General features: G+C 35.2%; 1 protein-coding gene across 1 annotated transcript in view; it reads left to right on the top strand.

Moving 5' to 3' along the window:
• The window catches only part of BMP2K (BMP2 inducible kinase), a gene marked incomplete at its 5' end in the record, with an annotated part of 136,537 nt that overhangs the window by 44,024 nt on the left and 74,955 nt on the right, over positions 1-17,558 (top strand). The window contains 4 exon segments of the mRNA XM_006151481.3: positions 1,669-1,811; positions 4,652-4,773; positions 8,196-8,277; positions 12,748-12,880. Of these exon segments, the coding sequence (XP_006151543.2) occupies positions 1,669-1,811; positions 4,652-4,773; positions 8,196-8,277; positions 12,748-12,880 (480 nt within the window).

The following is a 17,558-nucleotide window of genomic DNA, read 5'->3' as shown; positions in this document are numbered from 1 at the left end:
ATCTTATGATTTATTTAGCTATAAAATAATACTGGTGAGTGAACACAAAAAATTATATCAGCCTTCTGTAGTTTAAGAATAGATGGTCTATTCTTAAAGGAGTCTAGCAAACAAGAGAGTGGAGGAAGTTGCTGCCTACTGAGGTGTTTCAATCTTGTGAGATTACCTGAATAAATTACACCTGTTTCCATCTTCTCTGAAAGATGGAATTTATAGGTAAAATGTAATGTTCCTTCTGTTTTAGAATTCTGAGAGAAAAACAAATATTAAAAAAAATACAAGAGGCTGCTATTTTAGGAATAACAATAATAAAAGGAATAAGTATGTATGTAGCTTCCTACAGATTGCAAAGTAGCCGACACTTATCTAACTTTATCAGAAGTTTCAAGTTGATGTAAGATTTACGCCCTTTTAAATTTCCAAACTTGATTTTTGTTAGAATACTTTTTGTTTGAATCATATTTGTGTGCGTTCTTAAAATATAATGTAGTTAGCTTTTTCTTAATAATCAATTATTATAGTATGTTATAATACATAATCATTCTCTCAAAACTCAGTGTTGTAAGACCATACTGGCTTTTAAAAGAGACCCATTTACCTTCTGTATTTATTCTGGCCCTTTTGCTGGTCAAATCGTGCCTGCCTACATTGAGGATGGATCTTTCACATGTAGTCTGCTCAGGCTCACATATAAATATCCTCCGGAAACATGCCCACAGATACACGCAGAATAAGGTTTTTATCAGGTTGTTAGGTATTCCTTAGTCTAGTCATGTTGACACCCCAAAATTCATTGTCATACTGACCTCTCTTTCTTTCTACTCTTTTGATATTCCTACCTCCTAATTGAGGTGATTAAAAAAAAAATCACACCAGTAAGTTTCCCTGGTTCTCAAGATAAAATCTTAACTATGGCTGATCTCTGACTGACTTGTCAGTCTCATTTCTGTCCTCGTTTCAGACCATATCGGCACTGGCTTTCTTGAAGTTGTTCAAAGGCATGAAGCTCTTTCCCAAACCAGAGATGTTTGTACTTAGTTCTCACTTTATCACTAGCATCTTCTCACAAATAGTTGTTACCACAAATATCAGTAATTCCTAATTACCTTTCAGTCTCAACATGAAACCATTCCTTAGGCCTGATCTGACACCCTCTGTTCCACAAACTCCTTCACAAATTAAATTTAGGTTTCCGTTCATAAATGCTCTCATTTTACTGTTATATATAATTATGATTATTAATTTGTGTGATTGTTTATCTCTATATTTTGAGTGTAAATTCCATGATAGTAGAAAACTTAATTTTTGTTCACAATTGTTTACCTAGTAAATAGCACAGAGTTGAATAACTATTTCTTTAAAGATAATAGGCCTTCAATTACAAGGTACACTGTGATTTCAGATATTAAAATCTTTCTTAAAAATGGTCAGTAGCATTAATAGGACATTATCTAATGATATTCTGATATCAGAGATGTAAAATTGTGAAAAACTGTGTGTCATTGAATCAGTACAATATGATAAGTGTCCTTCCCTGAAAATTATGCAAAAGCCAATTTCCCATTATTTTAGGCTTTCAAAAGTTTGTTTGTTTATTTATTTATTTATTTTGTTTGATAGGTTTCATTTATTAAAAATATGTCCTCTCATAATTACTTTTTTGGCTAGCTGGGCAGGTTGTGAATCAGATGAACAAGAAGCTGCAGACAGGTTTTACGGAACCAGAAGTGTTGCAGATATTCTGTGATACCTGTGAAGCAGTTGCAAGGTTGCATCAGTGTAAGACTCCAATAATTCACCGGGATTTGAAGGTAAATACCTTTAGAATACTTAGGGAATAAGTATTGTGTTTTAGATCTTGAAGTTTTAAGTTTTTGGACTGTCTTCATCTAAACAAATTTTTATTAGCAGGCATGAGATTGGTCTCTATTCCCTCCTGCACTTGGTCTCTATCCCCTCCTGCACTTCTTGAGGTCAAGTAAAGACCAACTGTGGATTTGATGTTGTGCTTTCCTTGACCCTGTAGCTTTCTAGCATGGTTGTAGAGGTGGATTTTGTGCCCTTTCCTGCATCTTTAGCTTACATGGTAGGCTTCTTTAAAAGCTTTCATTTGAACAAAATGTGAATGTCACTGACATAGATTGAGTGTCTTAACACACTGTTCTCTCAGTTAAACATTTGTCTGATTTCCTGTAGTCTGCATAGAGATGTGTTTGAGAGATACTGAAGAAGACCAAAAATGGGTCTCTTTTCTCATTTATTTATAATATACTACAGTTTTCTATAATTTCTATAATTTTCTATAATTTGGTGGTTATTATCTTTAAAGTCACTTCATCTTTTTTGTGGGCTCTTGGTCTCTTGTATTTGGTACCTATTTATTACATTGGAAAAAATCCCCAAAGGGGATTGAACATTCCTAGTATATTGCAAGAGAGTTTTCTGAGCACTTGGATTGCAAAAATCACTCTTCTTAAATACTTTCTCTCTGTAGTTACCCTTTTCTCTTCTGTTCAGATTTATCTAAGTTAGTCCTGCCTTGAGCCACCTATTCACCAATTTATAATGTAATTACAGTCTGTAACATTCCTACTCTCTACTTGTTCTACCTTTTATTAGCACTTGTCACTTTATAAGGTAATGTATATTTTGGAAAAAAAATGTTTTTTTTTTTTGTTTGTTTGTTTGTTTCTTTTTTTAGTGATATATCCAAGCATTTAGAGCAGTGCCTACCACATAGCAGGGTCTCAGGAAATAGTGAATGAGTGAGTGAATCCCAGTTCTGACAGATAATACAAAATTTTATGAAAGGTGATTATAAAATGCCCATAAGATAGAAGAGGCTAGAAGAAGCCACTTAGAGCATAGGTGTTAATCATGAAAGCATCACCGGGAAAGCTTGTGGTAATCAGAGCTTAGTCAAGGCAGGACTGAGTGCCTACCTGGACTTCTCTGTTCCTTACTTTGGGTAACGAGTAAGGCCCTCTCAGTGCTTTTGAAGATATTTTTCCCCTAATCATTTAGTATGATTTTTTTTTTGTGGGTGCTGTTATGGCTCCTTAACTTTTTGCATACAATTGATATTTACAGCTGAAGTCTTCTTGGTTTAAAATTCAGAGAAGATAATAAACATAATTTTGTCTAGTCCATATTTCATGTGCTCAGTTCTTTTTACATGTGTAAATTAACACATAGATTTTTTTTTTTTTTTTTTTGGAGAGGTTTTTGCTATAGGGCGTGTGCGCTCGCCAGACAAACAGAGAGACATAGAGACAGAAAGCGAGAAATCACTCCCAGGGGTGATGACCACGCCGCAATCCCTTCTCCATTCTCCTCTCGGGATCTTGGGCATGCATGCACACACGCCCAGTGTGCGTTTTAAGCCACCGGGTCCGGGACACAAACCGCAGTCCACTACGTGGGAGTCCAGCGACGTAGCCATTATGCTAACTGTTGGTCCCCAAACATAGATTTGTTTTAAGTGTGTTATCTCTGCAAATCTTTATAGTGTGCATATCTTTTTAAAAGTAGGCAAAATGAAAAATGGTAGAAAAATGATAAATTGTAACATATGAGTATTTTGATAGAATGAAAAAAATGAATTACTCACCCAAGATTATATTGTAAAAATAAAAGATATTGTGAAAAATGTAATAATTTATTGAGTGCTTACTGTATTTCAGACACTGTTTTAAGCATCTTACATATTTTAAGCTATTTAATTTTTACAGTAATCTTATGTAGTAGACACTGTCTTCCCCATTTTATAGATAAGTAAACTAAAATACAGAATGGTTAAGTGAATTGACTGAGGATATATATGCTAGTAAATAGCTGAGCAAGCTGTGAGCCTGCATTCTACTATTAAAGAAATTCTGTATATAATTTATTTTAATTACTGTAAGTCTAATCTCCAAGTAAAGTGTAAGGTCAAATTTGTGGGTTTTTTTGGAGCGGTTTCTGCTATAGGGCGCGTGTGCTTGCTAGAAAGAGACAGAGAGGCAGAAAGTGAGAAATCACCCCCCGGGGGATGGCCACGCCACAGTTCCTTCTCCTCCATTCTCCTCTCGGGATCTTGGGCACGCATACACACATGCCTGGCATGAGTTTAAGCCACCGGGTCCAGTACTCGAACCGCAGTCAACAACATGGGAGTTCAGCGACATAGCCATTATGCTAACTGCTGGTCCCCAAATTTGTGTTTTTAAGTATAGTATTTAAATAAAAAATTGTATTAGGTATTAATCAGAGATAGAATTTAAGTGGTTTTCATTATTACTGGTCTGTAGACAAGCTGAAGTATCAGAAAAGGAGAAAAATAGAGGACAGTAAAGGAGAGAAGCTGGACTCTGCATGTTACTAGCTCTTCACTTTGATAAACACAGTTTTAGAGAGGATTTAAGATTTTTTGGCTCCTGCAGAGATCATCATGGGGTGGGAAAAACACTTTTATGTTCTTGGTAAGAGAAGAAGTAGACACAGTAAGATGTATTTTTGCTCAGGTTTGTTTATCCTTTCTTATAATTTGAGGTACTTTATGTCTGTGTATACAGTGTGCAGTTACAGCAATGTTTATTATGTAAAAACATGGTTGTAGAAAGATAATTTTCACTTTGAACATACTACTAATGATTGATTTTCTTTTCTTAAGGTAGAAAATATTTTGTTGAATGATAGTGGAAGCTATGTGCTTTGTGACTTTGGCAGTGCCACAAATAAGTTTCTTAATCCTCAAAAAGATGGAGTTAATGTAGTAGAAGAAGAAATTAAAAAGTAAGTGTTTGTCTTGAGTATACTTCGTCTCATAGGAATTTAAACTGACTTGAATTGAGATCAGCTCTGCTAATATAAGTTTTAGATATTCCATTTATGGATGTCTTTAAAATGTTTCTGTGCCATACGTGTTTATTCATTTATGTCTGATCAAGCCCCATGGGAAATATTTTTTTACCATGGATGTAAGTTTTTCATTTTGATTGTAAGCAGGTTTATAAAGAAATTTGTTAAATAAGCTACAGTTGGGGGCAGATGGTAGTACAGCAGTAAAACATGTTACTGTGAGGCTGGCCCACATGGGAAGGTCCCAGATTGCATCCAGAGACCTCCCTAAGCACACTGGAGACAGGTATGCCAGTGATCTGAGACCAGTTGAAGCCAGAGGTGGATTGCGTGTCAGGACCCTGTTGAGGGTGTTGCCTCTCTCTGTCCCCAACCCTAATCTCTTTGGTCATGGAAGAAATAAACTTAAAATGGTAGTAGTTAGTGGAATCTTTAAAGGGAGTTTATGTTTTGCTTTTTAATTTTGCCTGAGAGCATATGCACTTGTAGAGAGAGCCAGAGAGAGAGGGAAAATGAGAAAATGCCTCCCATGGGACATGGTTATGCTTCAGTCCATTCTCCTCCACCTCTCCTTTTTGGGATTTTGGATATGCATGCACATGTGCCTGGTATGCTTTTCAAGCCATTGGGGCCGGGATTTGAACTGTGCAGTTGGCTATGTGGGATCTAGCCACCTGAACCACCGTAATATTGGCTGGCCCATAAAGGGAGTTTTAAGTTGATTACAAATTTAGTTAAATATTTTTCTTTTTTTATTAATACAGAGAACTTGTGTTTGTTAAGAAAAAAAAATATTGAAAACATCTAAGCTTTTACTTCATACTTAATATTAAGATTTACTCCTGAAGGCATTGAAAATGAGAAGACTAATGTTAAGACTGTATCAAGTCACCGTTACTTTGTAATGGCATGCTGGGAAGCTCTCTGTTGGAAATATGTCATGTCTGCTTCATGCTTTCTTAATCCTATACTTCCCATGGTTGCTAGAGTACCTGTGAAGGCCTTTACCTGACTTAGCTGTTTTTGAGTTTTAGAGAATGGAACAGGGCCCAGCTGTGGTGCCACAAGTGGAAGGGCACTTCTGTGTGGTAGCTGAGGCCACAAGGGAGGCCTGGATTCAGTTCCCAGCGTAAACAGACTGGGTGCAGTGGTGCATGTCTGTGATCTTCAGTAGCTGGGATGTTGGGGCAGGAGGATTGCCATGACATAGCAAGACCCTACCAAAAATACTCTTTTTCCTCTCACCCTCTCCTTCCCCCCCACACACACTCTAGTTTTAAAAAAGAAAAAAGAAAATGGAACCATTTGTAAATCTTAGATTGCCATAATAAAAATGATAGCAGATGTAGGAATATCTGTCAGAACAGGGATTTCTAAGTAGTTGCCTTTTCCGTTTTGTCTTTTGTCCTTTTCTCACAAATTCTCAGTTGTTTAAGACTAGTTAAGGGCTATCATTTGAACTAATATTTTGAAATAACTCTGATCTGACATTATTCTGGCTCATTTGTATAGTGCTGTAAATTTCTAGACTATATACTTCTACTCAAGAAACAATGCCTATGATGATTATGTTAGATTCCATAGAAACAAACACCCTACGAAACTTATAAATGTCCTGAAGAACATAAGATTAATGAAGTATTGAATAGCTCCTTGGAGATAAATGTATATACGTGTAATTAAAAAAAAGTATTGGATTGTTATTGTTTTGACTACTATGTGAGTCTACTCGGGTATCTCTGACCTGCTCGATGTTTTATTTCTTGTGGCCACATTGTGAGCTGTAGTTAAGGTTCTGTTGAGTTTTGTGTTAGTGATGAATAAAAGCTCATGAGGTGTTCTTGTGCTTTGTGACTCAGCTGATAAGTTAGTGGGTTAACCATTGAATTAACAAGTATTTATTCAAGGTCAACACAGTCTATTTTTAAAAGTTAACTTATTTGTTTTGTTATACGTACACACACACATATACACACATGTATGTATAATATGTATGTATGTATGTATGTAGGAAGAGAGTAGGAAAGGTACTTTGACAGGGTCTTGTCATGGCATGACCCTCCCACCCCAGCCTTCCCACAAGCCAGCATGATAGGCATGCCTGGCACGTTCAGATTGTTCTGGAATCTGAGCCCGGGCCTCCCATGTGGCTCAGCATTGTACAGCAGCACCCTACTTATTGCTCCACTACTTATGGCTGATCCCTACAGGGATGTTGGTGCTAGTGGATGGTAGTGAACAGAAAGTTTTGCCCTTACACAGTTTATATTTTGGTGTCTTAGGCCATTCTTCTGAAGTAGTATCATCCAGACTGTTTCACCAATAAGAATAATGTGAAAAAAGTAAGATGGTAGGATGTTGAGTGTTAAGATACTCTTCTAAAGTGTATCCTAACAGAATAACTGTTTAACTATGCCATGATGTATAATAGGAAGTCCATCCATATTGTGATAAGAGAGATTTGGGTACTACTTCGTTAAAAATGTACTTATAATGGATTTGATATTTTTATACTGGCAGATATTTAGTCACAGTACCTTTTAATTCCAAATATCATATGATAGCAGTATACTTAATGGGACTAATTAGAATTATGGCCACTAGTTTTTTTTTTTTTTTTTTTTTTTTTTTTTTAGGTCTTTGCCATAGGGTGCCTGTGTTCACTGGAGAGAGACAGAGACAGAGGGAAAATGAGAAATCATCTCCCAGGGAGTGATGGACACACTAGTGTCCCTTCTCCTTCAGTCTCCTGGGATTTTTTGGGCATGCATGTCCATGCGCCTGGTATGATTTTCAAACCACCAAGTCCAGAACTTGAACCACGGTCGGCCATGTGGAGGTCTAGCACCTTAACCAATGTACCACCTGTTGGCTTTCTTAGATTATTTTTAAAACAGTAATTATTAGAACAAGCTCAAATGAGATTTATTATTATGTGCATTGAAGTATGCTAGCGTTCTTAAAACCAAACTCCTTAGTAAACATAAATTTTTGAGAAGAGAATAGTTTTACTTTTAATAGACGAAAATATTTTGATACAGAGACTATTATAGCGGAATTGTATTACTTCACATAAGACATTTAAGAAAACTATTTCCAATACATTGCCATTATTTAAGATTTTTACAATAAAGAAAGAAAATTAAGCTTTTGTGTCATTAGCGATGTTCTTATACTTGTTGACTAGAGATGCTTTGTACTGTTTAATTTTGATGGATTTTAATGAGCTTTTAAAATAGTATTATTTCTATATAATGTTATTGAACCTAAGACTTTGTTGTAGTGTTTTGTGTAGAAACAATGTATTATTTGTCTTTTTAAAATATCTCCACTTCATTTCACGCATTTATTGTCAGATATACAACTCTGTCATACAGAGCTCCTGAAATGATCAACCTTTATGGAGGGAAACCCATCACCACCAAGGCTGATATCTGGGTAAGGCCAATAAAAGCTGAAATTTTCTCTAATTGAATAAAAAAGTTTGAGTCCAATGAACTATTTGTCCCTTTATTCCCAAAAGGCATTTCCTAATAAGTAAACAAGTATGATATACAATAAAAGCTTCGTATTTGAGAGAAGTACTAGAACTTTTTATCTTTTCAGTCCCAAGATGGAAAATTTATGTAATCAAAAGGCAAATAAAGAATTATATAATGTAATTTATACAACAGTATTTTTTTAGAATTTAGATTACATATCAGTGTCAACATTTTTTTCCTGAATGAGTAGAATTTTGGCTGATACAATAATTTGGAGAGTAATAACTCTTAAGTAATTACATGATAATTTTTTGGAGCATTTTATGATTTTTTAATGGAAACACATGTGAGGAAGTTCTTATCTAATTATAAACATAACACTGACCTCTGTGTATAGAGCTTCTTTATCATTTAGCATTCATATCTGGATTCAATGATTGAGACAGATTGTTTCTTTATAGTTGAACTTAATGTCATTGTTGCTTTAGAACTTATTTCATAAGTAAAATATGTTTTTGGTTGTATTTAATAAACTACCAGAAAACTTGTAAATTTGCATTGTTTTTAATTCACTAGGTATTTAGCCTTATCTGCTACTAGTGACTACATTAGGGACAGAGGAATAGAATTTTTTGGAAATAGTTCTAGGGTTTACAGAAAAAGACCGATTTATTTTGTTTTAAAAACATGTTTAGAAAGCAGTCAAGTATAATGTGTGAAGCGAAATTAATATCTCGGGGATTTTCCCCTGCTGGCCTCTGTCCTATTGAGGCAACCAAACAAAATCTTGAGAGACAAGCATTCTTGCAAGCTAATAATAAAATAATTTCTTTGTTAGCATTTTATCTGTCTATATAACATAAGCATTTTCACCATAGTGATTCCCGTGATAGTTGATTTTCAACATACACATGATTAAATCTAATTATAAGTAGGTTTGATTTAATTAGCTCAATCTCCTCATAGCTCACCCACTTTTACAACTCCTTTTTTTTTGAGAGAGATTTTTTTCTGTAGGATGTGTGTGCTCCCCAGAGATACAGAGATAGATGGAGAGACAGAAAGTGAGAAATCATCCCTTGGGAGGATGGCCATGCCATAATCCTTTCTTCTCTATTCTCCTTTCTGAATTTTGGGCATGCATGCACTCACACCCGGCATGAGTTTTAAGCCCCCAATTCCTGGACTCAAACCGCGGTCAACTATGTGGGGGTTAAGCCATTTAACTGTTATGCCATTTGCTGGTCCTCCCTTCTCTATAACTTAAAATTGATTTTGCTCTCCTCAGCATTAGCATTTAACTCATGGCATATAGTAAAGGCAAGGGTTATGTGCAATGTAGAAAGCAGATTGAATTGGATCTTAATTTATAAATTGAGGGTATTAGAAGAGATGAAGTCTGGAGGTATTTTCTGGGCTAATTTTGTGACTGCTGTTGAATTCCATATTACCTGGAAACAGTTTTTCAGCAGCTGAGAAACAAGCATTCTAGCTTACCTACTGGTTTGAAAACTCAAGGGTTAATTAAAAATAAAAAGTTCTCTAAACACATGATTGCTATCCAATATCTTAACACAAAAGAGGTAATCTTTTTTTTTTCTTTTTTAAGTTTTTAATTTTTTAAAATCAAGTTATTCATGTGCATAAGGCAGAATACTAAGTTATCTGTGATACTTTTAAAAAAGTATACCATTTATAGATTTAAATGTATTTCTGTGATCTGTAATCTTTTGTAAGATTACAAAAAGATACTCAAAGATGAAAAAAGAAATAAGAAAATTAGAAAAGAGTATCAAAATGAATTTGGATTTCCATGATGCCATTTTTGGGCTCGTCCCACTTAGCTCAGGTGAACAACGTGTGCTGTAACATTTTAGGTGTGAGTTCCAGAATAGGCAAGGCAATACTGAATTCAAATTGGTTAAGGACTTATTTTTTGATTCTGCTCTAGGCTAGTACTGTTCTAGGGAGTTACGATATGGAGGTTAAAGTATTCATTTAGTATTTCATGGTTTAGATTTTTTTTCCCCCACTCAGAAGGGTCCATTGTAGGTTATTTTTTTTCCCTGAGATCTAGGATGTTGATTTTATTAAACATTAGAAAAAATAATGAGATGCTTCATGTTACTTCCTAATGAGGACACCTGAAGATGGTGATACCCACTCTTTAAAATCAGGTCATTTGCTCCTTCCTCTGCATTGAACAATTCTCTTACAACTAAGGGATAAAGAGAGAAATGCCTTTGGTGTGAAAAAAATAGGGTACCTCATTGTGTTCATAGTGTGTGAAACAGAGTATTTAGATTTATGTTTTTATGGATATTGCAGTGCTCAATTTGTTATCTGGGAATATCTACTGCATTTACTTTAACATAAGACAAATTTCTAAGAGTTTAACAAGATAAAACTGGCTGAAATGGGCTTCTCTTTTGCCTAGACTATCATCTAAGTAGTGGAAAGAAAGATGCAATTTAATGTGGCTATTACATCATTAATAGTATATTTTTAGTGCTGTTAAGAGTCTTATATTCAAATTGCTCTGTACATGCTGAAAATATTTAATTGAAAAGAGCATCATAAATCTTTCTTAACTGTATTGAACTGGTTATTTCTATTTAGAATCTTTCTAGTGATTTTAGTTTTATAATAACCCAGTAATGTTTTTATACCAATGTACTAAAATTTCTAGAGCTTTTAACTGGAAAATGTTATAATATTAAAAATATTAATATTATTGAACTCACAACGGCGTTTTTGTGTATTATCATGGTCTTTGTAGTAGTAATGAGAGTTAGTGTTCTTATTAGTTGGCTGTGTTTGTTAAGTTTATGTGTGGAGAAAAATCTAACCAGAGAAAGCTAATTTACTAATTTTTTTGATAGTAAGACCAAATTTAAATATTACTGATGTAATTGCATCTCAGCTACTAGATAACCTTACTGGATAACCTACTGGATAACACTATCTGTTTAGAATTGAAAATGCCACATATAATTTCAAGGCTTGTAGGTGACACTGAGAAAGTAATGCTGTTTTGAGATGGCAATTACATTTTTTTTTTAAACTGCTTTTTGAGTTTCAGTGTTAGAGGCTTAGCTAGAAATTTCCTGAGCTGCTCTTCTAAATGAAGTTTGTGTCTTAAGGTGTTTTACCTCCCTATCAGCAAGTACATTTATTGATTTTTATTTTATTTATTTATTTATATATATTTTTTTACTTTCTTTTTTTGGGGGAGAGTGTTTTTGCTATAGGGCGTGTGCGCTCGCCAGAGAGACAGAGAGACAGAAAGCGAGAAATCACCCCCCAGGGGGAATGACCATGCCGCAATCTCTTCTCCTCCATTCTCTTCTGGGGATCTTGGGCACGCACGTACACACATCCGGCGTGAGTTTAAGCCACCGGGTCTGGGACTCGAACTGCAGTCGACTACATGGGAGTCCAACGACATAGCCATTACGCTAACTGCTGGTCCCCATTTATTGATGTTTTGATGTTTATGAAGTCATACAAGGACAGCTCCTTCCTTTTTGATTTTAAATATATATCACACTGGTACTAAATATATAATAAAAATTACAGGGTTATATTCAGAAATAGAGAGCTAATTTTTACAATATGGAATAATGACATATGGTTAGTAATCATAATCAATAACTATGATTAGCTGATAAATTTAGCTATGCTAACTTAGGTTTGGAATCTCAGCATTTTAAAACATGTTTTATAGTGAATTTTTAAAATTGTTGTTTGAAGGAGCCTTGTACTTTGTTGGCTATATGCTAATTATGTAATAAATACATATTTTTCTTGTGGAAAAAATAAGACATCTTTATTTTTTCTCAAAAGGAATCAGACACTTTTTTTTTTTGAAGAGGTTTTTGCTATAGGGCACCTGTGCTCACCAGACAGAGAGAGACCAAGAGACAGAAAGCGAGAAATCACCCTCCAGGGGGGATGGCCATGCCACAATCCCTCCTCCTCCATTCTCCTCTCGGGATCTTGGGCACGCACGCACATGTGCCTGGCATGGTTTTTAAGCCATGGGGTCTGGGACGTGAACCGCAGTCGACTACATGGGAGTCCAGCGACATAAGCATTACACTAACTGTTAGTCCTGGAATCAACCACTTTTAATTTTTGTTTTATCATTCATGATCTAGAGTGTTACACTACCAGTAATTCATTCAGCCAAGTAGTCATAGATATGATAGAAAAACTCAGAAATGCTATGGTTAAATTTCTTTTTAAAAATTAACATGCTTATTTGCTTAAGGAATCATTTGAGAAATTATCCATTCAGTATAGAAACATTAGGGTTTTTTTTTTTTTCATAACATACTTTGTTTCTGGTTTGGGGCTATTTTTATGTCTTGTGGTTAGGTTGATTACTTGTATTCTGATGATAATCATACTTTTTGTTTTTCAGGCACTGGGATGTTTACTCTATAAACTTTGTTTTTTTACTCTTCCTTTTGGTGAGAGTCAGGTTGCTATCTGTGATGGCAGTTTCACCATCCCAGACAACTCTCGTTACTCCCACAACATACATTGCTTAATAAGTAAGTACTGGTGAAAATATATGCAAGAATTATGAGACACTGAACTTAGGGCCTGCTATTTATATCCCTTTGCTTAACCTTAATCATTTTATAATTTTGTGAAACTGTAGTAAAGAAAAAATATTTAATATGTGGGTATTTTTAAGCCCCTAGATAAAATATGGTAGCATTCAGTAGGGGTTATATAACACAGGGAACCAAAATTTCTTGGTAAATCATAGCACACCAAACTTTCTTTATTTGTACTTTGGGAATTAAATATCCAGATCCATTGATTCTTTGGATCAAAATTTTGCTAATCTTATGCTGCAGCCTATTTTGCCCACGCTATTTACTATCCATACTGTATTATGAAATAGTTAATATAAAGCAGCCAAGGTGTAATGTCAGGGGCAGGTAGGTAGTCCAGTAGGCCCTCACATGCTTCAGTTTTCCTTCCAGACTTCTTTAAGAATTCTTTTCTTTCATTTTGGTTGATATTGTAATTTAACATTTTATAAATGTACATGATAAAATTTATTAAAAAGATGATTTGAGGGGAGGGAGATGACACCAGATATTAAAATATATTAGCGAGCTACAATATTTAAATAGCACTTCTCTATTTAAAATAAAGTGTATCTGGGAACCAGCAGTTGGCGTAATGGCTATGTCGCTGGACTCCCACGTAGTCGACCGCGGTTCGTGTCCCGGACCTGGTGGCTTAAAACTCATGCCGGGCGCGTGTGCGTGCGTGCCCAACTAAAATTTCTAGAGCTTTTAACTGGAAAATGTTATAATATTAAAAATATTAATATTATTGAACTCACAACGGCGTTTTTGTGTATTATCATGGTCTTTGTAGTAGTAATGAGAGTTAGTGTTCTTATTAGTTGGCTGTGTTTGTTAAGTTTATGTGTGGAGAAAAATCTAACCAGAGAAAGCTAATTTACTAATTTTTTTGATAGTAAGACCAAATTTAAATATTACTGATGTAATTGCATCTCAGCTACTAGATAACCTTACTGGATAACCTACTGGATAACACTATCTGTTTAGAATTGAAAATGCCACATATAATTTCAAGGCTTGTAGGTGACACTGAGAAAGTAATGCTGTTTTGAGATGGCAATTACATTTTTTTTTTAAACTGCTTTTTGAGTTTCAGTGTTAGAGGCTTAGCTAGAAATTTCCTGAGCTGCTCTTCTAAATGAAGTTTGTGTCTTAAGGTGTTTTACCTCCCTATCAGCAAGTACATTTATTGATTTTTATTTTATTTATTTATTTATATATATTTTTTTACTTTCTTTTTTTGGGGGAGAGTGTTTTTGCTATAGGGCGTGTGCGCTCGCCAGAGAGACAGAGAGACAGAAAGCGAGAAATCACCCCCCAGGGGGAATGACCATGCCGCAATCTCTTCTCCTCCATTCTCTTCTGGGGATCTTGGGCACGCACGTACACACATCCGGCGTGAGTTTAAGCCACCGGGTCTGGGACTCGAACTGCAGTCGACTACATGGGAGTCCAACGACATAGCCATTACGCTAACTGCTGGTCCCCATTTATTGATGTTTTGATGTTTATGAAGTCATACAAGGACAGCTCCTTCCTTTTTGATTTTAAATATATATCACACTGGTACTAAATATATAATAAAAATTACAGGGTTATATTCAGAAATAGAGAGCTAATTTTTACAATATGGAATAATGACATATGGTTAGTAATCATAATCAATAACTATGATTAGCTGATAAATTTAGCTATGCTAACTTAGGTTTGGAATCTCAGCATTTTAAAACATGTTTTATAGTGAATTTTTAAAATTGTTGTTTGAAGGAGCCTTGTACTTTGTTGGCTATATGCTAATTATGTAATAAATACATATTTTTCTTGTGGAAAAAATAAGACATCTTTATTTTTTCTCAAAAGGAATCAGACACTTTTTTTTTTTGAAGAGGTTTTTGCTATAGGGCACCTGTGCTCACCAGACAGAGAGAGACCAAGAGACAGAAAGCGAGAAATCACCCTCCAGGGGGGATGGCCATGCCACAATCCCTCCTCCTCCATTCTCCTCTCGGGATCTTGGGCACGCACGCACATGTGCCTGGCATGGTTTTTAAGCCATGGGGTCTGGGACGTGAACCGCAGTCGACTACATGGGAGTCCAGCGACATAAGCATTACACTAACTGTTAGTCCTGGAATCAACCACTTTTAATTTTTGTTTTATCATTCATGATCTAGAGTGTTACACTACCAGTAATTCATTCAGCCAAGTAGTCATAGATATGATAGAAAAACTCAGAAATGCTATGGTTAAATTTCTTTTTAAAAATTAACATGCTTATTTGCTTAAGGAATCATTTGAGAAATTATCCATTCAGTATAGAAACATTAGGGTTTTTTTTTTTTTCATAACATACTTTGTTTCTGGTTTGGGGCTATTTTTATGTCTTGTGGTTAGGTTGATTACTTGTATTCTGATGATAATCATACTTTTTGTTTTTCAGGCACTGGGATGTTTACTCTATAAACTTTGTTTTTTTACTCTTCCTTTTGGTGAGAGTCAGGTTGCTATCTGTGATGGCAGTTTCACCATCCCAGACAACTCTCGTTACTCCCACAACATACATTGCTTAATAAGTAAGTACTGGTGAAAATATATGCAAGAATTATGAGACACTGAACTTAGGGCCTGCTATTTATATCCCTTTGCTTAACCTTAATCATTTTATAATTTTGTGAAACTGTAGTAAAGAAAAAATATTTAATATGTGGGTATTTTTAAGCCCCTAGATAAAATATGGTAGCATTCAGTAGGGGTTATATAACACAGGGAACCAAAATTTCTTGGTAAATCATAGCACACCAAACTTTCTTTATTTGTACTTTGGGAATTAAATATCCAGATCCATTGATTCTTTGGATCAAAATTTTGCTAATCTTATGCTGCAGCCTATTTTGCCCACGCTATTTACTATCCATACTGTATTATGAAATAGTTAATATAAAGCAGCCAAGGTGTAATGTCAGGGGCAGGTAGGTAGTCCAGTAGGCCCTCACATGCTTCAGTTTTCCTTCCAGACTTCTTTAAGAATTCTTTTCTTTCATTTTGGTTGATATTGTAATTTAACATTTTATAAATGTACATGATAAAATTTATTAAAAAGATGATTTGAGGGGAGGGAGATGACACCAGATATTAAAATATATTAGCGAGCTACAATATTTAAATAGCACTTCTCTATTTAAAATAAAGTGTATCTGGGAACCAGCAGTTGGCGTAATGGCTATGTCGCTGGACTCCCACGTAGTCGACCGCGGTTCGTGTCCCGGACCTGGTGGCTTAAAACTCATGCCGGGCGCGTGTGCGTGCGTGCCCAAGATCCCGAGAGGAGAATGGAGGAGAAGGGATTGCGGCGTGACCATCCCCCCTGGGGGGAGATTTCTTGCTTTCTGTCTCTATGTCTCTCTCTGTCTGTCTGGCGAGCGCACGCGCCCTACAGTGAAAATCTCTCTCAAAAAAAAAAAGTGTATCTGTGATAGCATTTCTACTCTGTTTTCTTCATTTTAAGCTCATCCTACTGTAGCCTCCAGCTTAGTGGAAAAGAAAAGAGGGTCAATTTAAATATATTTGGTGTTTTTTGATCACAATTATAGCAGTAGGAGAAAAAAGAGTGAACTAGAAAAAGTTTTTTAAGCACTTGTGGACAAAAATAAGACTGGATAACTGTGTGATTACTTACAGCAGAAATTTCAGGTAAATCAAAGATTTAAATGAAAAATAAAACAAATGTATTAAGAAAGTAGATGTGAATTTATAAAACTAGAATGTGGAATTTATATGCTAGGCTTTAAATCCCAGGAATTGTGAAAGAAAAGGTTAATCTATTGACATACAAATTTAAATTATTACACGTCCTCCCAAATTAAAGAATTTCAGCATAAAGTCAAATGGTAAATTGGAAATAATATGTGATACATATTTGACAGGTGGCTAACTTTTATCATTTAAGAGGCTTCTATAAATAAAAAGAAAAGGATAAATTCTCCAAAACAAGTTTAAAAGAAATGACCAGAAGAAAAAGGAGGATAAAAGAAAATCTAGTTTCACTTTGTAAACTTAACTATTTGAAGTACATCATAACGATTTGCTCAGTCATGATGTAGGAAAGTGGAGATTATGACAGTTTAACAAATACAGTACATTGTGTCCTGTGAAATGTTTTTCCTAGGTAAGGGGAAGCAAAATAATGAGGTAGGGAAGGTGATGGTAAATTTCAGGGTGAAGGAAATAGCCTAGGATTGACTGCTGCTATACTGCCAGCATGAATACTTCTAACTCTATTTTGAGAATATTGAGTATGAGTGCTTAAAGAAAACCTTACAGGTTTTCTTTCTAGAGAGATCTACTTCTCAATTTTTTGTGGCTATGGGCTTATATCCTTGGAGTTCCCCTTTTATCTTCATTGGTTAAGGACCTCCCAGCATTTTGTTTTTGTATATTTTTATTATTATTCATACAGTAAATCACTATACATCATTTAGATTGTGAAGAGACTTTACCCAGCATGTAATACACCTCAGTCCAGCCCAGTTGAGAACACCATACACATTCTCGTCAACAGATAATAAAATCTTATCTGTGTCCCACAAGTGTCTTACCTCTCCATTTCTCCCCCCAAATTTCCTACGCT

The sequence above is a fragment of the Tupaia chinensis genome, unplaced genomic scaffold, assembly GCF_000334495.1.
Source record: "Tupaia chinensis unplaced genomic scaffold, TupChi_1.0 Scaffold000318_1, whole genome shotgun sequence".
Lineage (NCBI taxonomy): Eukaryota > Metazoa > Chordata > Mammalia > Scandentia > Tupaiidae > Tupaia > Tupaia belangeri.
This window is presented reverse-complemented; position numbering and strand designations above follow the sequence as displayed.